At 38.9% G+C, this 21,722-nt stretch overlaps 2 protein-coding genes across 5 annotated transcripts; one reads left to right on the top strand and one right to left on the bottom strand.

The window, feature by feature from the left end:
- On the top strand, nucleotides 13,073-14,704 carry LOC107641132 (protein RTF2 homolog). Its single transcript, XM_016344640.2, has one exon. The coding sequence runs from the start codon at nucleotides 13,232-13,234 to the stop codon at nucleotides 14,366-14,368; it is 1,137 nt and encodes a 378-aa protein (XP_016200126.1). The 5' UTR covers nucleotides 13,073-13,231; the 3' UTR covers nucleotides 14,369-14,704.
- LOC107641113 (tRNA pseudouridine synthase A, mitochondrial) lies at nucleotides 15,171-18,055 on the bottom strand. 4 transcript variants are annotated; one of them, XM_021106218.1, is made up of 3 exons: nucleotides 17,907-18,055; nucleotides 16,047-17,361; nucleotides 15,171-15,942 (listed from the first exon to the last, which is right to left on the bottom strand). In XM_021106218.1, the coding sequence occupies exons 2-3, from the start codon at nucleotides 17,264-17,266 to the stop codon at nucleotides 15,483-15,485; spliced, it is 1,680 nt and encodes a 559-aa protein (XP_020961877.1). In that variant the 5' UTR covers nucleotides 17,267-17,361; nucleotides 17,907-18,055; the 3' UTR covers nucleotides 15,171-15,482. The 4 variants fall into 4 exon arrangements, with proteins under 4 accessions (XP_020961877.1, XP_016200105.1, XP_020961873.1 ...); XM_016344619.2 differs by having other exon boundaries at nucleotides 16,047-17,440; nucleotides 17,907-18,029; XM_021106214.1 differs by having other exon boundaries at nucleotides 16,047-17,384; nucleotides 17,907-18,014.

Here is a 21,722-nt window from a genome sequence, read left to right as displayed (position 1 = left end):
ATCATCACGCGAGTATTTTTCAAAATTAAAATGCGAAGAATTATTTATATGTAAGATGGCACTTTTTAATCTAGATATAGAAATAAGAAACAAAAATCAGATCGTCTGATTTTTTGGCATAAATATCGAATCCTTCGATTTGTGTTTAAATAATTAAAAAAAAATTAGAATACACAAATCAGAAAGTCCAATTAACTTAGCCAAAATTCAAATTCTCTCTCTCACACAACTCGAGGTCCGATTAGAGAACAAATTTTTTTTAACAAAAAAATAGGATCCCATTATTTCAGAACAAACTGTTCCACACCCATGTCTAATACTCATGTTCTCTACATCCACGCACAACACACTCTCCTGCCATATCGGAAAAAAATGAACAATAATGGTGCAAAGAAGTATATAGGAAGATTGTGATAGGATAAGATGAGATATTATTATTAGATAGGTTGATAATAAGTTAAGAAACTGGAGTCCCATAAAGCAAGCATTAAGAGCGAGAACAATGACCCAACCCAAACCGCTACATCATAACTAATAAGACATCTTCACAGTATTCAATGTGCAACAAATTAAGGAATGCAAAAGGTGTATATTACTAAAGATGGTTAAAGAAGAAAGATCATATGAGAGAGGAAAGATGTGTACACGAGCTCTTAATTCTAAGGTTTGTGTGTTAAGATTATGTCTGGGATTTTTACATATGTTTACATTTTTCTTTTGTAGTAGATATTTTATTAGTAATTAGACATTTGTTCTACAATTAATATTGCTTGAAGATTTTGATATAACTCCTATCTCATATATCCTCCTTCAAAATCATCCATTTGTTTATTAAAAAAATATTATGACTAGTTCAATGCGTTCAAATCATCCTCAAATGTTAAGGGTATACAGCTTATTTTTATGATTTTATCTAAGTTTATTAAGTTGAACTTTGCGAAAAATGTTGCATTATTATTATACTTCAATTCAAGCAAATGCAATCAAAATATGACAAAGAAAAAGAAGTGAACCGATCAATTCACGCCGGAACACAAATGTAACAAAAACCAGACGAATTATTTGTAGCTTTCACCTTATTCCAAATTTAAAAATGATATTTATACATTAAAATTGGTCACTAAAATTAGTTACTAATGTATTTGTGTATAAATACATGTGTGGTTTTATTTATTTTCAATGTGTATTTATATTCTAATATATATTTTATAATGATGACTGACTTTAATAGCTGATTTTGATGTACATATAGTATAATTCTTCTAAATTAATACATCACTTTTTATTATTAAATCACATGAGACTCCTTCTATGTGAGTTCAATTATATCTAATAATTAGGAAACATACATCACCAAAAATATACATGGACACAAGAAAGAAGGGTCGTTGGGTGATGGGGTTGGTTCGAAGCTAATAAAAATACCCAAAGCACAAAATATATAGCACCATCATCAACATGCAGTGGTGAAAAGTCGCAATTGTAGCAAGAGCCACTAGTTTTTCTATAAGTTACTTATATATATATTATGGTATTTTTCAATTCGCGGCAAATTGGAGTTTCATTTAAAAATTTGTTATTGGCTACTAAATTGTTGGTGCTTTATGCACAAAGGCAGAATTTAAACTCTAACATTTGTTAATAGGTTATTTACTATACCAACCCAACTGAATTAGATACTTACACTTATTATTAGTAAGACAACACGTGGTTGATGGTTGGCAAGTCTACCTCCAATCCTCATTTCCTTTGGCGAATTTGTGGTTACAATAAATGCTGCGTTATGGGCCTTGTGACCATTGAAGGCAAACTAGAGAGTTTTTGGCAAAGTAAAGAAAATGGACCACCACGCATACGACATTGCTTTGTTTTAAATTAAAAGATGGCCTACCCTACCACCAAGACTTTGATCATTTCTAGGGGCTCATGTTTTGCTCTTATTCATAGTCATCCAACCACATGCTAGCCCAAACTTTTTACTATATTGTCATTAAATATTATTTCTTTGACCAAAAGAGAAATGTTATACTCATTATGACAAATAAATAAATACCATACTCAAAATGAAAGGTCATTTTTCAAGTGTTATTTAAACGTATAGATAGACTTGTGTCACGGTAAATTTTAGAGGGTTAGATTTAACAGTATTTGTATAGTTTTTTGGAGTGTTTGAGAATACTCTAGATGGTTTCGGAACGTTCTAGAATGTCCTAGAAGGTCCCGGAATACCCTAAAAGGTTCTAGAAGACTCTGGAAGGTCATAGAGTATTCTAGAAGAGTGTAGATGTATATAGAAGTATAAAGAGTGGTATAGAATAATCTAGAAACATTTAGAGAGTTGTGGTAGGATAGATATTTGTAAAGAAGGTTCTGGATGATTAATCTGGACCGTTGATTAGATTTAATCCTAACCATCCATTGAGGAGGTGGATGGCTATAAATAGGGGTGAGAGTTAGAGTTTGGGTGTGTGTGAATCATTTGTAACCACACTTGAGCAATAAAGTGTTCTTTCACCAAAGCTTCCTTTCTCTTGTGTTCTCTTGTGTTCTTAGCTTTCTTGCTAAGTATTGAGGGTTAGGCTGACTTGGTCTTAACTCAAGAGGTTGAGTAAGTCCGAGTGCCGGCACGGTAGCGTTGGAGTGTGTCCAAGGCCGTGACAACAAGTACTGCAGAAAAGAAAGGCTTGATGTATGTCAAAGCCTTTATCAATGAAAAACCTGTCATGGCTATGATCGACACTGGTGCTACACACAACTTCATCACGCCTGATGAAGCAAGGAGGCTTGGGTTGAAGATCACCGAAAAGAATGGTTGGTTCAAACCCGTGAATACCAAGGGTGAACCCCTTAAGGGAGTAGCAAAAGGGGTTGAGATGACTCTTGGTTCTTGGAAGGGCCTTGTGGATTTCTCAGTAGCACCTATGGACGATTTTAAAATAGTCATCGGGCTCGATTTGCAAAGGAAGGCAAATATAATACCTATGCCATACTACGACGTAGTATGCGTCATGGAGAAAGGGTCTCCATGCATGGTCCCTGTAGTCTCTAAAGTTGGAGGACCACCGATACTCTCCGCTATGCAACTCAAGAAAGGGTTCAAGAAGGGAGAGATTACATATTTGGCTCTACTACAAGAGGAGTCAACACTTGAAAGAGAAGACGTTCCTCCCGAAATCAAGGAAGTCCTTGAAGAAAATAAGGATGTCATGCCTCCCGAGTTGCCAAAACAACTACCACCTAGGAGGAAGGTGGACCACAAGATTGAATTTGAGTTAGGAGCAAAGCCGCCCGCCTCAACACCGTATAGAATGGCACCGCCAGAACTCGAGGATTTGAAGAAGCAACTCAAGGATTTGCTAGATGCTAGGTTCATCCGTCCATCGAAGGCACCTTATGGCGCACCAGTCTTATTCCAAAAGAAGCAATCGGTTAATCAACCGCAGCTAATCAACCATTTAATTAAGTAATTAATATTGCCCAAATTAGGTTCCAAAAAGTTAGAGTGAGAATTTGAGGATTTAAATATGATTTTTAGACTCAGTAGATTTTTCTGAGTTAGAAAAGGTGTTTTCTGCAAAAAACCGTGAAAAACCACGAACCGGCAGTCGAATCGGCTAAACCGGTTCAAGTCTGCCCGGTGCTGCGCGAGAAAAAATGAAAACAGTCAAAAACCTTAGAAAAATAATAGAAGTCAGAAATCGGGCGTTAATTTTAAAGGTTTGGCCCGAAGTTGAGCCGAACGGGCTAAAAATGCTAACGGATTGGACCGGGCCCAAGCCCAACATATATATACCCTCATTAAAAGCCAATTCAGCACACAACACTCTCACAAATCACACACACCAGCTGAGAAAGAGAAAAGGGAGAAGAGAGAAGAGCACTATTCACACATCACTTTAATCCGCGATATCTCAAGCTACGATGCTCCGATTTGCGTGCCGTCAGCGGCTACGCGAAGCTCTCGCCGAGCCCGTCCTTTCTATCTAACCATTGTGGTAAGTTTTCCGAGTTTCCCTGCCCAGTTTTTGTGTCTTTGATAAATTCAAGTTTTAGGGTTTGGTTTTGAGTGAAATCTTGTGTTTTGGGTGTTTAGGTACACTCTAGCACTTGATTGCTTGTAGTTTTGGCTTTCAAAACTGTTGGATAAGGTGAGTTACTCTTGAACCCTTCCAAATTTAACTTTGTTTTTCAACTACTCCACCTACTCAACAAGATTTCAAGCTTCTATGACACCATTTTAACACTTTTGGGCTTGATTTTGAGTATAAGAACATGGGAAAGAACTTTAGAGTTTTAGTTGATATTATTATGAAAAATTAGAAAATGGAGGCTTAGGTTTTTGGTGTACTGAGGATGGGTTTGATGATGTGAAAAGGATGATTGGTATATGAGATGAGAACTGATGAACCGTTGAGTTCGGAATGAAAAATGTGAATTGACAGTAGTTGTGATGCGTCGAGGACTCAAAAATGGAAATGTTGATGTGACAGTGGTTGAGATGAGTCAATGACTCGAATGTGCAATGATGAATCATTGCTGTATTAAAAATGTCTTATGAAAAACCACTGAACTACTGTTTTAAATTGAGATTATGAGACGCTATGCGCCCGGCAGGGACGGCGGTTGGATCCTGCCTGTCGAGGTAGCGGCGGCGGTGTAAGGGCGGTGGTTCGTCCCGCTTGCATTTAAATGTGAGATCTGTGGCAAGAGTATCCCGCTCGCATCCCTTCGGATCAATAGAGCGTACAGGCGCAAAACCCTGGACAGTAATCCGAGCACTATATCTCGGGGGTTCCCAATGATGATTCTGAAGGGCGACATCTCCATGGAGATGTGTCAGGTTGGCAGTTGAACCGACAATGTGATATCACAGCCAATAGGGCAGGCATTTATCATGTGCATCTTCTATCTGTTTGTATGCTTTTCTGACTTGAAATTGCATGCCTAATTGAATAACATGCCTATTTGCTTACTTGAATTACTTGCCTTATATGCTTCTACTTGTGTCTTACTTGCATTGTAATTAATTGTGATTTCTACTGGGATTGAGGAGGTTCGAAAGGCGGTGGCAATGTGATCGCATAGAGGATAGGTTGGTGAAGGCTGTGGGACAGCAGTGTGTGGTTAGAATAGAAATCCCTTAAGATAGAATACCCTATTTATTTATGTTAAGATTTATATAATCATGCTTATCTGTTTTAGTATGCCTTAAGATTGAAATATTGTGATGGATATGAAGTCCAGGATTGTTTTTGGCATCCCGGGGTCTTATATCCTACATCACTGGGCACTGTTACCATACTGAGAACCTCTGGTTGTCATACCATATTTCTGTTGTGTTTTTTAGATGCAGGTTGCAACCCACCTCAGTGAGTTGCCTGGATAGTGACAGAAGCGGAGGATCTTGGATTCTTTTGGAGTTCTTTTGATTTGTTTTGTTTATACATCTCTCATTTTGTATTTTGTTTAGTCCAGAGGCATGTATTAAGAGAACAAAACTTGTATAAGCTATTTTTATTGTCTGGTTTCATGTATGGTCTGTATATGGCTAGCCGGCTTAAACTTTGCGAGTCGTGGCTAGATTTCTATGGTATTATACTATTATCGTGTCAGGGTTATATTCTGTTAGCTGCGAATACGCTAGGTGATAATCAGGAACTAGATCAAATTCCGGTAGTTAGAGACTTTCTAGAGGTATTTCCAGAAGATATCCCTGAGTTCCCACCTCAAAGGGAGATTGAATTTGTGATTGAATTGGTGTCGGGAGTCGGACCAGTGTCGATTGCGCCGTATAGGATGGTTCCGATAGAGTTGACTGAATTAAAGACTCAGTTGGAAGAGCTTCTGAACAAGAGGTTCATTCGACTGAGTGTATCACCGTGGGGAGCGCCAGTTTTATTGGTGAAGAAGAAAGATGGAGGAATGCAACTGTGTGTGGATTACCCGCAGTTGAACTAGGTGGCCGTGAAGAATAAGTACCCGTTGCCAAGGATAGATGACTTGATGGATCAACTGCAAGGAGCCAGAGTGTTTTCCAAGATTTATTTGAGATCCGGTTACCATCAGATAAGGGTGAAAGAGGATGATATCTGTAAGACTGCGTTTAGGATGCGCTATGGACACTACGAGTTTGCGGTGATGTCCTTTGGGTTAATGAATGCACCTGCTATTTTTCATGGACTACATGAACAGAGTCTTTCGTCTATTTTTGGACAAATTCATGGTGGTTTTCATAGACGACATCTTGGTTTACTCTAAGACGGTAAAGAAGCATGAGGAACACCTGAGGATTGTGTTGCAAATCTTAAAGGAACGGAAATTGTATGCTAAGTTGTTGAAGTGTGAGTTATGGAAGGAGGAAGTAAAGTTCTTAGGTCACGTAGTGAGCAAAGAGGGAATAGCGGTGGATCCTTCTAAGGTAGAAGCGGTGATGGAATGGGAAAGACCGATGACAGTGATGGAAGTCTGAAGCTTCTTGGGCTTAGCCGAATATTACCGGAGATTCATTGAAGGATTTTCCCGGATAGCACTCCCGATGACTAAGTTGACAAGGAAGGAAGTGCCTTTTGTGTAGACATCGGAGTATGAAGAAAGTTTTCAAACCTTGAAGAAGAAGTTAACTTCGGCACCTATTTTGATTTTACCAGAATCGCATGAACCGTTTGAAGTATATTATGATGCGTCACTGAAGGATTTGGGTTGCGTGTTGATGCAACACCGGAATATGGTGGCTTATGCATCGCGTCAGCTGAGACCGCATGAGGTGAATTACCCCACTCATGATTTGGAATTAGTGGCGATTGTGTTTGCCTTAAAGATTTAGAGACATCACTTGTACGGAGTAAGGTTTAGCGTCTTTTCTGATCATAAGAGTCTCAAGTACATCTTTGATCAGAAAGAGCTTAATATGCGCCAGAGAAGGTGGATGGAGTTGCTTAAAGATTATGATTTTGAGTTGAGTTATCACCTTGGAAAGGCAAATGTGGTAGCAGACGCTTTGAGTCGGAAGTCCTTAACAATAGCTTGGATGAGAATCAAGGAGGAGGAGTTAGTGGATAAGTTTGTGGATCTTAAGCTAGATATTGGTGAAGTTGCCGAAAGAGCTTGCTTGAATCAGTTGCAGATTTTGAGTACCTTTAAAACAGATATCCAGAAGGCTCAGCAAGATGAGCAACAGCTTCAATGATGTTTTCAACCAGTTGGTGATAAGAGGCGTGAAGAATTCACTAAGGATGGTGAAGGATTATGGAGATACAAATGAAGGATTTGTATACCGAATATCGAGAGTTTGAGGTAAGACTTATTGTTGGAAGCTCATAACAGTGGATTTTCCATTCATCCCGGAAGTACGAAGATGTATTATGACTTAAAGAAGATGTTCTGGTGGCCTGTGATGAAAGGTGATGTAGCAACAGTGGTATCCAAGTGCCTGACGTGTCAGAAAGTGAAGATAGAGCATCAGAAGTTATCAGGAATGCTACAGCCACTCGAGATTCCTCAGTGGAAATGGGAAGAAATTGCGATGGACTTTGTGATTGGTTTATCGAGGACTAGGTCGGGATTTAATGCGTTTTGGGTGATCGTGGATTGCTTAACCAAATCTGCTCATTTTCTGCCTATTCGAGTGAACTGTTCTATGGAAGAGTTAGCAAGGTTGTACATCAAGGAGATAGTAAGGTTGCATGGTGTGCCATCGAGCATAGTGTCAGACCGTGATCCCCGATTCACATCAAAGTTTTGGGGAGCTTTTCAAAGAGCTTTCGGTACAAAGCTATGACTCAGTACCGCATATCATCCGCAAACTGATGGACACTCGAAAGGGACTATTCAAATGTTGGAGGATATGCTGAGAGCATGTGTATTGGATCAACCTGGGAGTTGGGATCGTTACATGCCATTGGTGAAGTTTGCGTACAACAATAGCTTTCATGCGAGTATTGGGATGGCTCCGTATGAGGCCTTGTATGGACGGAAGTGCCAATCTCCACTTTGTTGGTATGAGACTGGTGAAGTAAGTGTTTTGGGTCCTAATTTGGTAGCAGAGACTACTGAGAAGATAAAGAAGATTTCGGAGAGAACTCTAACAGCACAGAGTCAACAGAAGAGCTATGTAGATCAGAGAAGGAAGCCGTTGGAGTTTGATGTAGGAGAACATGTATTCTTGAGGGTTACACCGACGACTGGGATTGGAAGAGCTATAAAAACTAAGAAGTTGAATTTGAAGTTCATTAGACCGTTTGAGATTCTAAGGCGATTCGGGCTGGTGGCGTATTAAGTAGCTTTGCCACCTCACTTGTCTAACTTGCATGACGTATTCCACGTGTCACAGCTCCGTAAGTACACGTCGGATAAGGCCCATGTGTTAGAGCCTGAGTCGGTTGATTTGAGGGAGAACTTGACTTTTCAAGTAACACCGGTGTGTATTGACGAGACTAGCGTGAAGAAGCTGCGAGGAAAGGAAGTTCAGTTGGTTAAAGTAGCTTGGGAGCGAGCAGGAATTGAAGAGCATACTTGGTAATTGGAGTCCGAGATGCGAAAGGATTACCCCGAGCTTTTCTCAGGTAATCACTAAATTTTGAGGGTAAAATTTCTTATTTAGTGGGGAGAATGTAAAAACCGCAACTAATCAACCGGTTAATTAAGTAATCAATATTGCCCAAACTAGGTTCCAAAAAGTTAGAGTGAGAATTTGAAGATTTAAATATGATTTTTGGACTCAGTAAGTTTTTCTAAGTTAGAAAATGTCTTTTCTGCGAAAAACCGTGACAAACCGCGAACCAGCAATCGATTGAACCGGTTTTAAAGGTTTGGCCCGAAGTTGGGCCGAATGTGCTAAAAACGCTAACGGGTTGGACCGAGCCTAAGCCCAACATATATATACCCTCATTAAAAGCCAATTCAGCACACAACACTCTCATAACTCACACACACCAGCTGAGAAAGAGAAGAGGGAGAAGAGAGAAGAGCACTATTCACACATCACTTTAATCCGCGATATCTCGAGCTACGGTGCTCCGATTCACGTGCCGTCAGCGGCTACGCGAAGCTCTTGCCGAGTCTGTCCTTTCTATCTAAGCACTGTGGTAAGTTTCTCAAGTTTCCCTGCCCATTTTTCGTGCCTTTGATAAATTCAAGTTTTAGAGTTTGGTTTTGAGCAAAATCTTGTGTTTTGGGTGTTTAGGTACACTCTAGCACTTGATTGCTTATGGTTTTGGCTTCCAAAACTGTTGGGTAAGGTGAGTTACTCTTGAACCCTTGTGAAATTTCAATTTTTATGAGCCTTGGGTTGAATTGGGATGGTTTATGTATATATAGCTTGAATAATTGTGAGTTTGGAGGCCTTCGGTGCTTGTTGGTGGCTTGGATTATGTTGGAAAGCTTGTTGGTGATCATTGTTGTGCTCATTTTAGGTTAAGGATATATTGGAAATCGTCCAAGGTATGGTTTCAGTTTTCTCTATGTAGTATATAATATTCATGGACACTTAGACTAGTGACCTATAGGATAGGGTTGATTTGATGTGGTTGTTGATGTTGATTGGTTGAATGAGGTTTGATGAACTAATATTGGTAATGTTGTTGATTAATGATGTTGAGATATGATGTATTATGTGTTTGGATGAATGAATATTATTGAGTATTAACATAAAGCATGAATGAGTTTGATGATGGAGATTGATAGTGATATAATGAGGATGGATGTATGTGATGGTGGGAAAACTGTTTATGATGTATATGTTGGATAATTGAGATTAAAAATGATGAAGTGTGGTGGAAAATTTGATATAAATGGTAAATTGTGACCCAAGAGGGTAGATTGTGCTGAAAATGGGAGTTTGGTATTGTTTTGGTTGGATGTGGTTTGAGGATTTTGGAAAATTTGCTAAATTGTGATTTTTGGTAAAAGTTAATTTTTGGTGAACTTTTTCTGATCATAACTTATGCCTCAGTTTTTCAAAATTGGTTGAAAATTGTATGAAATTAAAGCTTATTGAAAACTCTTCAAATCGATATAAAGATTGTAAGATTTGGATTTTTGTAGAGGAAGTTATGATCATTCAAAGATTGGTGTAAAAATCTGAAATTCTGTAAAGTGGCAGAATTTTGTGAATTCTAGTATGTGCTTGTGCGCACGCACACCTCTGCGAAATTTTTAACCTGTGCGCACGCACATGCAGAGGCAGGCAATCTGTTCACAGCGCTGGCACAGCTCGTGCACGAACATACCTAATGAGGAATTGTAACCTGCGCGTATGCACAGCCTTGTGTGCACGCACACGTTGGGAAGGTCATTCTGTTGAGGGCGCTAGCACAGGTTGTGCGAGCGAACATATATTGTGAATTTTGGCACCTGTGCGTATGCACACCTCTATGCGTACGCACACATTTTAAAACTTCTCCAGGGCGTGCGCGCACACAACCCTGTGCATACACACACGCCCTGTTTCACAAATTTAACTTTGTTTTTCAACTACTCCACCTTTCCAACAAGATTGCAAGCTTCTATGACACCATTTTAACACTTTTGGGCTTGATTTTGAGTATAAGAACAAGGGAAAGAACTTTAGAGTTTTAGTTGATATTATTATGAAAAATTAAAAAATGGAGGCTTAGGTTTCTGGTGTATTGAGGATGTGTTTGATGACGTGAAAAGAATGATTGGTATATGAGATGAGAACTGATGAACCGTTGAGTTCGGAATGAAAAATGTGAATTGACAGTAGTTGTGATGAGTCGAGGACTCGGAAATAGAAATGTTGATGTGACAGTGGTTGAGATGAGTCGAGGACTCGAATGTGCAATGATGAATCATTGCTGTATTGAAAATGTCTTATGAAAAACCACTGAACTACTATTTTAAATTGAGATTATGAGACGCTATGCGCCCGGCAGGGACGGCGGTTGGATCTCGCCTGTCGAGGTAGCGGCGGCGGTCTAAGGGCGGTGGTTCGTCCCGCTTGCGTTGAGATGTGAGGTCTGTGGCAAGAGTATCCCGCTCACATCCCTTCGGATCAATAGAGCGTGCAGGCGCAAAAGCCTGGATAGTGATCCGAGCACTATATCTCGGGGGTTCTCAATGATGATTCTGAGGGGAAACATCTCCATGGAGATGTGTCGGGTTGGCAGTTGAACCGACAATGTGATATCACAGCCAATAGGGCAGGCATTCATCATGTGCATCTTCTATCTGTTTGTATGCTTTGCCGACTTGAAATTGTATGCCTAATTGAATAACATGCCTATTTGCTTACTTGAATTACTTGCCTTATATGCTTCTACTTGTGTCTTACTTGCATTGTAATTAATTGTGATTTCTACTGGGATTGAGGAGGTTCGGAAGGCGGTGGCGATGGGATCGCATGGAGGATAGGTTGGTGAAGGCTATGGAACAGCAGTGTGTGGTTAGAATAGAAATCTCTTAAGATAGAATACCCTGTTTATTTATGTTAAGATTTATATAATCATGCTTATCTGTTTTAGTATGCCTTAAGATTGAAATCTTGTGATGGATATGAAGTCTAGGATTGCCTTTGACATCCCAGGGTCTTATCCTATATCACTGTGCACTGTTACCATACTGAGAACCTCCGGTTGTCATACCATATTTCTGTTGTATTTTTCAGATGCAGGTCGCAACCCACCTCGGTGAGTTACTTGGATGGTGACAGAAGCGGAGGATCTTGGATTCTTTTGGAGTTCTTTTGATTTGTTTTGTATATATATCTCTCATTTTGTATTTTGTTTAGCCTAGATGCATGTATTGAGAGAAAAAAACTTGTATAAGCTATTTTTAATGTCTGGCTTCATGTATGGTCTGTATATGGCTAGCTGGCTTAAACTCCGCGAGCCGTGGCTAGATTTCTATGATATTATACTATTATATTTTGCTATATCTTGTCTATATCTTGTGCTTTAAGTTAGTAGCTTCGTTAGTACGTTTTGCGCTTTTCAAATCCTGTTTTTGAGCTATATCCTTCATCGGGCTTCTAGATTATATTATTTTCTTCTATATATTATATGTATGAGCTTAGAATTGTCGTAATCTCTGATTAACCTTTACTTTACGACGCGAGGTAAAGCTTAGGCTAATTAGGGTGTTACAGGGGCCGCCATGACTAGGAATGGCAAAATGGTTAGCCCACCTCCCCCTGCCGCGCTGAAACCCGCCAATATTCGTGGGTTAGGCGGTGCGAGTTAAGCAGGCTTTTTTATTATGGCGATCTCAAATTCTAGCCTAGTCTGTCTTTTTTAGCGAGTTACGCAATCCGACTCAGCAAATTTCGGCCTGTTTGTCACTCCTAGTCGTAACTCACATATTTTTTTTCGACAGAGTCATAGGGCTGGTAATATATACCCTACCCGTGGGTATTCAACCCGGACCAACCCATTCGGGTAGGGTAGGGTACGGGTTTAGGGTATACCCTACCCTACCCTACCCGCACTCTTAATATATATATATATGTATATAGTGAAGAAAGTGAGTCTTGTCCTCACAATCTTCTTCTTATAAAAAGTTGAAATAATTACTAAGTTAATTGATGATCATATTATTTATAATTTTATGTTGAATTTCTTTAAGGTTTTATTGTTTTTAATTTTAATTTGAACTTAGTTTTTTATTTTTTATTTTATTAATATGTGTGAAATTTGGAATGGTTGAATTTTATATTTATTTAAAAAAATTTTTGTTTATGCGGGTAGGGTCGGGTAGGGTAGGGTAAGGTTTAAAACTTTAAGGTACGGATAGGGTTAGGGTTGAGAGATTCTCAACCCGCGGATAAAGTATGATAGAATTTTAAGAAAGTTTTCAACCTGCAGATAGGGTTAGGATAGAGTCTAAACCCTACCCTACCCTACCATTGCCAGCTCTAGACAGAGATCGTCTTGTCTTATTTTAGAATGGACCGGGTTGGGTGTTTTTTTTTTTGGACAAGGCGGGTTGGGTGTTTCTTCCGAATAAAAAACAAGGGTTGATCTAGGGCTTGATAAATTTTCTGGGCCTCAAACTATATTTTTGTCCAAAACAAAAAACTACACCTATAATTACCAACTTACACCGTGATCCAAGGAAGTCATCGTGTTCGTGGGATCATAGCAAAGTCGGTTAACTCACCAGCGATCTTATATCCGCGGAAGTTAGGGTTAGGGTTCCGATCATCTCCACAACAATACAATTCAAAGCAACAAAAACTACTTCAATCCCCAAATTTGTAAAAAGAAACCTCCCAAAAATGCATCCCAAATCGCACCAATTCTTTGTCCAATCGCCGGAGCTCCAAATCTCCTCCCAATCCGTAACGGTGTCCTCCGCCACCACCCATAACGAAATCCACTCTCTTTCCCATCTCAAACGCTCTCTTCTCCCCAAATCACAATACTCATCCTTCTTCTACTTCACCCTCAATGGCAAAACTCTCCCCGACGAAACCCTTCTCTCTAGCTCCCAAATCCCCCCATTCTCCCACCTCCTCCTCCGATCTCGCCTCCTCGGCGGCGGAGGGGATGGCGGAGCCACTGGCGCAGAGTCCCGCGACTGCTACCTGAACATGTACGCCGTCAAGAAGCCCGACAAGGTTGACCCGAACGAGCAGAGGCTGTCCAAGTGGCTCAATTGCGCTCTCTCGAACGAGCCTCTGACAGAGCCCTGCGTCATCGACAAGCTTGGAAACATCTTCAACAAGGAATCACTGGTCGAGGCCTTGATCGGGAAGAAGCTCCCCAAAGAATTCGGCCACATAAAGGGCTTGAAGGACATGATCAAGGTTCATCTCTCTCTGATTCCTGGTGTTGGTAATATGGGTAGTGGTGCTAGGTTTCAGTGCCCTATTGCTGGGCTTGAATTCAATGGAAAGTATAAATTTTTCGCCTTGAGGAATTGTGGGCATGTTCTGAGTGCCAAGGCGTTGAAGGAGGTAAAATCTTCGAGCTGTTTGGTTTGTCATTCAGAGTTTCGGGAAGGGGATAAGATTCCGATCAATGGGAGCGAAGAGGAGGTGGCGGTTCTGAGGGAGAAGATGGAGGAGGAGAAGGCAAAGACGACGAAGGAGAAGAAGAGCAAGAAGGTCAAAAATGGTGGTGGTGTTAATGGGGATGATTTGGAAGGGTCGAGGTTGAGTGGTACCAAGCATGGCATTGATGTTAAGGCTGTCGAAAAGGCTTCTGCTAAAGTTGAAGCTAATAATAATGGTAAGGTTAGTTTGAAGGGAGTGAATGATGCTTCTGCCGCTGCTGCAAAGCGTTTCAAGGCTTCTGATTTGGCACCCGCCAATGCCACAAAGGAGGTGTATGCCTCCATTTTCACTTCGTCCAGGAAGTCTGATTTCAAAGAAACTTATAGTTGTAGATCTCTCCCCCTTGGTAGAAACTAGAAACTGATTTTCTGGTATTAGTGGTGTACAATTATCTCCACTGTTCTGATTTTGGTGTTCTTAATTCTGCTTTGAGGTTACAGAAAATGTTGGCTTTTGATATCTCACATCATGTGAACAGAGGCAGCAGATATTCATTGATCATTGAAGTTACTTTTTTTTTCCTAAGTCTGACTGTACAAAATAATGTTTATGGAATGGTAATGTTCTGCTGTGTATTATTAGCTATCTTCATTCTCTGTTGTTAAGTTGAGCAAAATTAAACAGGTTCCATCCCTCCATTTTTGCTCTCTACATGCTATAGTCAACCTTTAATATTGATCTGAGAGCATGACACATATCAAAGTTCTGTTTACTTTCTCTACTCAACAAAATATGTGCTAGTACTACTATTTTTATCCCTTGTTAATGATCAATATAATTCTTATCATTTGTGCTTGTCAGTACAATGAACGACAATGTGTAAGATCCTGTATTTGGATATTTCCATTGGTATTATCATTAGTTCATCACTGAGGGAGGTACTTTGACAGTTTGACTGCTAATAACCACGTTTGTTTATTTACTTTTTAGTAAACAACCAACCATTTGTGTGCAAATATGAAGAAACATCATGTTTCTTTCAAGAAGTCGAAATCGTATGTTGACTTCACTTTACGATATTTAACTAGCATTCACTCCTTTTGTTGCTGAAATAAGAGTTTTTGACTTCTTGATATAGAATCTTAGAAGTTGTAAAATGCATCTACACGTCTGAGTAATACAAGCGGAATGAAACTTGAATTTGAAAGAAACAATAGTATGTATATATCATCTAGAGCTTCCTTCAAATAGATCAACTTTTTACAGAACTGTGCTAGCGATTACCATTGATCAATCAAATTTTGAATTTGGGACAAAAAGAGGGGTCATATTTGAACACCCCCTCCCAAAAAATATAAAAGAAAAATCTAAAACAACAGAAAAAATGTAGCAAACATACTTTTCATTTTAATGAACTAAGCAACAGTATTCTAAATGATAGTAAGCCAGGTGTGCTAGGCAAATAAATGTTCACTCCAAAGTAGTAAATCAATTTGAAAGTAGAGTTATATTAAAGGGCTGGTTATTCGGTTCAATCAGTCGCAACTTCTGTTTCAGCTTGCTTGTTATCAACTTCTATTTTAGTTCTCTTGTCATCATCTACTTCTATTTCAGTTCTCATGTCACCAACTTGTGTTTCAATTTTATTAGCTCCCTCATCACCTATTTCGGTTTTCTCAGTTCTCTTGTCCTCAACCTTTATTTCTGTCTTCCCATTATCAGTGATCGCTTCCTCATCAACAAGACGCAGATCAGGATAATTTCTATGGTTCAATGAATGCAACCAGAGAGCCACAGTTCCATCCCTCTGTTCCGTAGAAGCAATATGAGAATATATGTACTTCATTTTGAAATCCTCAGCTTCTTTCTCGTATGCCTTCATTGACAATTCCTCGTGGCTATCTTTCCATTTCTGGTTGTATGAAGCAAAGAAGCACTCATCCAAATATAGTCCTACCTCAGGGGCAGTAGGCACATTAATGTTAACATCCCTGCATTTTTTTGTTTGGAGGTCAAAAAAATAAAGTTAGATGAGCATGACCTGTATATCAAATCAAATTTGAATATAACACAAGCTACAAAGGTAATTACTCACTTCTGCAAAGCTTTATTGATAAGAGATTCTGGTGCACAATTTCTCATGATTGCCACTGCAAGCCCAACCATCTTCCGTATTTGATGAAGCATAAAGCTCTGTCCAACAATCTCACACTTTACAAATTCCATGCCCTCAACAACAACAGTAGTCTTTGCCTCAAATGAAATAATGAAGCGTCGGGCAGCAGGGTCCTCAGCTTTTGTTCTAGTGGTGAAGTTGTGGAAGTTGTGAGTACCTACATAGTACTTCAAGATCCTATTAAATCTCTCTTTCTCCTCCTCACCGTAACTGAATCCGCTTCCTTTGGTAGGCCTATCCTCTCCATTAACTTTCTCTTCCTCGACTATGGCTGTGTTCACTGATCCACCATTCACAGGGGTATCCGCATCTTGAACAGGAACCATAGTTTCAAGATCGGTTTTCGAGTTCACATTGTCAACTAAAACCTTAACCTCATTACTGGATTCCTCAGTTTTAGAGTTCAAATTGTCAACTACAACCTTATCCTCATGACCAGATTCTTCATTTAAACACTTACCTTCTTCACCTTTGCTCAAAGATACATCAATATCCTCTGTCAGCCCAGCATTAACTTTATCGTCTTTTCTGAATGAATCCACATCCATAGCTTCTTGTGTTAGATTGTGCTTTGCATTACCAACAAGCCCTACCACCTTACGACCTCTCTCAGAACACTCCAAACATTTAACAAGCTCATTTCCGGTTCCCAAACTAGCTAGGACGGTCTCTCTATCCCGATGACAAGATGGATCAAGAGCAAACACAGGAATGAGATAGACATACCTCCTGCGGTCACAGAACCTCTTGGCATTAAAAGATGCTGTTACACGCTTGTAACCAAAGATCCGTATCTGATCTGGAAGATTTGAATTAACGCGATCAACAAGACCAGGGGGGTCAATATAGAACCTGCCTGAAACAACCTGACCAACAGCACTGACTCCCTTATCTGTTCTAGCTGAGCGAGCCCAGTCATACCGTTTAGCAATTCCACGATCCTGTTCAGGGACGGCTCCAGACACATACAAGGCTTCTTCCATGTCACCTTCAATGGTCTTGGCCCCGGGGTTTTTCTGCATACCCTGATAGCCAACGCCACAATAAGCAAAGAATATAGCAATCTTACGACGCTTGTACCTTTTCTTGGTGTCTGTGGCAGTTGTGCATTCTTCATCATCAGAGGTACTGGTGGACATCTTCTGCTTCTTCGGCTCTGGCTCTTCCGTAACAACTAGTGCTGGTGGCGGTGGAGGTGGAGGTGGTGGCAGGGATGAACTTGTTAGAGATGTATCTGAGTTTTCCATTTTTTTAGAACTGATAAGAATTTGGGCAGCAGAAGGCAATGTTTAAAACCCAAAATGTTCAACAACCTGGAAAAGAGTTGGCAGGCCGGTGAACATCTATGGCCAAACCAATGACATCCGCATGATGCCACAAACCTATATACAGCAGTTATAGCCAATACATACAGAAATGAACAAAACCTAAGCTACATTAGCATTCTTTCACAACATTTCCAGTTTTTCGTGGTTCCTCATGAGCTCTTAAGTTCAAAGAAAAAACAAAAATTGAGCACCAAGCAGAAGAACCTATTATTTGCCTTATTTTATTAATTTGTTTTAGCATGTTCATTTTAACGTCAGTTTGAATTGACGATTAACACCCAGAAAAACAGCGCAGAGCAGCCATTTGAAGCTAATCTAAAAAGGCAAAATAGTTCACCATTCATGGGACACACACAGTCACAAACACACAAACACAAATCAAATAATCAAATAAGCGAAATGAAGATTCTGCTAATACTCCAAACGCAAAACTACCGAGAAGAAGCATTACCAGAGAAAAAGCAAGAGAGGAAACAGCGAAAACAGAGGCCACGATGCACGCGAGAGAACGTTAAACCCTGATTTTGAGCGTACAGACAGACAGTTACAGCTTCAGGAAGCAGCGCGCTTCTACTTCTCTTGCAATTTGGGCTGGGCCCATTCTATTTTCCTGTGTAGTTTGGGTTTTTCGTTTTGTTTGGAAGAATTCATCAGATTGGGCTCAAAAGGCCCAAATAATAAAATGAAACTCGCATTAGGGGTATATTTGGAAAAGAAGTAATTAAGCCTCCTATTTATGTTTTAGGGTTACACCATGTTAGGGCAGAGTTAGGGTTTCTCTATCCGCACTCCATTTCAGAAGGAGATTGCTTCAATCTCGTTGATGCTCTCCAAGAACTCTAATCTCTCTCAGTTTCTCATACCCAAAATAAGAAAGAAATAAAAAGAAAAAAAAGGAAAATGTTTCTTCGTCTCTCTCTATCTCTCTCTCTCACTCTCGGTCGGTCGCTGAGTTGATTAGTTTCCCTTTCAGTTCCAATTTCAATTCAATTCAATGTTCCATTTCCATTAATTCATTCTTTCGCTTTCTGGCTCTCTCTTAACTCAAAGAGGCAGTGACGATGGTAGCGGAGTGCGGAACTAAAGGCTCCATCGTCGTGAAGCAATGCTCGCCGGTGGCGGGGCAACCCCACCGCGGTGGATCCTGTTGCAGCCATCCATGGCTGCGTTGGTTTGCGACGGCCTGGCCTCGTGTTGTATCAAATCTGAGCCTCCACAACCGAAACCCTAACCGGTTCTGTTTCTATTTGGCGGCGTGCTTTTAATGCTGTGTTTGGTAGATACATGTGGAGGAAGAGATGTGAAGTGTGTTTTCCACCGAATTCGTGCACTCTCACTCTCTTACTCCACATGTCATCTAACAAACACAACGTTAATCTGATCCATTCTTTTTGCTTCAATTTTCAGCCCTAAGATTATGCCTTTTCAAGTTTTCCCCATTTTTTGTCCCCGAAAGATGGTATTTTTTATTTACATTCCAGTTTTGCCAAGTTGTTTTGTGTTAAATGATTGGGGTTTTGTTAATTTGTGTTATTTGCTTCTCTATCTACTTATTTATTATTAAAGGCTTCAGCTTAGGTGGCTTTACTCAAAGGTTTGTGTCAAAACATCACTTGATTTATATAAAGTGTTATAGTTCTAGATGATGTTCATTCATTTTTATATTATTGCACAAGACATGAAACGGGTATTTTTATAGTGTCCATAGATGTATCTTTTGATAAATAAGATTCTACGGTCTTGTGATGCTGCTGCCATCGTTTATGAGGATGATCACTTTTGTTGATATGCTTTGTCCCTTGTTTACAGGATGTTGCTTCAATTTCTGTTTTCACTTTTTTTTTGTGAGAGATATATTACTTATACCTATATGCTATTATTAAAAAGATGTTAGCCTTGACTGTTATAGTTACTCATTCTTGATCAAGACTATCAGTTACAATAAGAGCTTCATAGTGACTCTAGCATCTATATATACTAGTGTATGTTATGGTTCAGAATAATGCAATATTACACACTGTTCAGTTTTCTCTCAATTTCTATTTTCTTTCTAGAAGATTTTTTATTACTTTCACATGGTATCAAGAGCTTCAATGATCCATTGCTGACAACACAAACTCTGCAAGTTCTGCTGATAGCACAGCAATGGTTGATTGGTTGTGCAAACCTCGCCTACCATCATCAACGCTTCTGCTAACAAGCCTGCCGAGGAATTTTTTTTTTCCTTTTATAAATATAAAAGAAATGTAATTCCCAAAACAATTAAAAAGACATTATTTTCAGGATTCACTTTTTTGTTTTGTTTTGGGAATTACATTTTTTCAACATGGAGACACCTTGCTACCTCTCACATTTTTTTTCTCTCTCCAGATTTACCAGGATAAGTTCGTTATTGAGTTGCTTATGTTCTGCCTAACGCCATTCCAATGAAGATGTGGAAATTATACACGGGATGGAATAAATGGAAGATCAAAACATGGGACCGAACAAAAAGCATCAGGCTTTGGTTGGACAATTTTAATGAAGCTTACTAAGTTGAGAGTGAAAATTGCAATCCATTTGGGTAAAGCATCAGAAAGTCATGTTTTCTTCTAGGGTATGAACTATGAATAGAGTTTGGCATTTGTTGAAACTTTGGATGAGCAGAGCGCCTCCTTGTATAAAACAAGGGTTTTACTAGTGTGTAGATATGTTATGCCTTCTATATGTATAGAAACCACGTGCCATGTATAGAAATAGGGCAGCTGGACAATATAGAAATGTGTGTTGAGGAGCAGCTTTATAAAAACTGTGAAAAGCTGTGATTTGAAGAAAAGTAGGCCCCACATGTTTTTGTGATCAAGCTCTAATGAAAGCTGTGACAAAGCGCTAATAACTAAAATTAAGAAATAATTTTTTATGCAAAATTTTTTGTTCAAAGAGCGTAAATTGTGACCGTGAAAAAAATTAAATCCCTTCTCTAAATTAGGCTTAATAGGAGGCCCATAGAAACAAATAAACCCACGTCTTTTGAAACAAATTTAACCCAGGAAAAAAAACTTTCTTCCCTTTACTCAAAATCAATAGCAGCCCTAGCAGCCCATTCACTCACCAGTACTCAGATCTAGGAATATATAATTGATCGTAGCAAACATATGGTTTATCATGAAAAAAGTTTAATTACTCCGATGATCATTATAATTTTACCAATTTTTTAATTAGATTCTTATATTTTTTCTTTCAGTAAAATTTTGATATTGTTTTAATTTTATAATTAAATCCTTCCTAATATAAAAAATATTAAACTTAATTGAATATTTTTTTGCAAATTGAAAGTATTTATAATTCAAAGCTTAATTAATTAATTCTTTAACCGCATATATCTTCGTAAAAACATTATGTTACTCTTAACATTTTTAACACGAAAAGGACGTCATTACAAACTTAACAGAAGTGTAGAGATCTAATTAAAAAAAAGTACAAAGACCTAATTAAAAATTTCAAAATTCTATAAGGACTAACAGAATATTTAATTTTAAGAAAAGATATTTTAAAAATATCAAAATAGGTAGAATTCTGTTAATTTCTATAGAATTTTAAAATTTTTAATTAGGTCCTTATATTTTTTTTTTTTTCAATTAGATCTCTACACTACTGTTAAGTTTGTAATAAGGTCCTTTTCGTGTTAAAAATGTTAAGAGTAACATAATGTTTTTAGGAAGATATATGAAGTTAAAGAATTAATTAAGTTTTGAATTATGAATACCTTTAATTTGCAAAGAAATATTCAGTTAAGTCTAATATTTTTTACATTAAGAAGGACTTAATTACAAAATTAAAGTAATATCGAAATCTAACTGAAAGAAAAAATATAATAATTGTTCATACCCTGACCCAACGATAATGCCCAGGTACAAATAAAAGGTCCAATCCGAAGGGTTGAGCCTCACTTAGCACCGACCTTCCTCCTGCGAAATCGGTTCTTACCACGACTTACTCTAAAAAAGTCGGGGACGAGAGTTAGCTGGCAGATAAACATTCGTTTGAATGAGTAACTGCCCCTAGAATCTCTCTAACTACTTCCAAGAGCCATATCTTAACCTCCCTGAGATAAAGGGACGGTTAACACCCTAAAAAAGTGGCACTACTTCAACGGTGGTTATTGGTTCACCACTATAAGTACACTGACATCCCTCAGGTATCACTAAGTCCCAATACTCTCTAGACCTGCTCACACCCTTGCTGACTTAAGCATCAGAGTGTCATTGTAGGTACCACCCCCATTCGT

This window comes from Arachis ipaensis, chromosome B01 (genome assembly GCF_000816755.2).
Source record: "Arachis ipaensis cultivar K30076 chromosome B01, Araip1.1, whole genome shotgun sequence".
NCBI lineage: Eukaryota > Viridiplantae > Streptophyta > Magnoliopsida > Fabales > Fabaceae > Arachis > Arachis ipaensis.
Note: the sequence above shows the minus strand (reverse complement) of the source record. Positions and strands in the feature narration are given on the sequence as shown.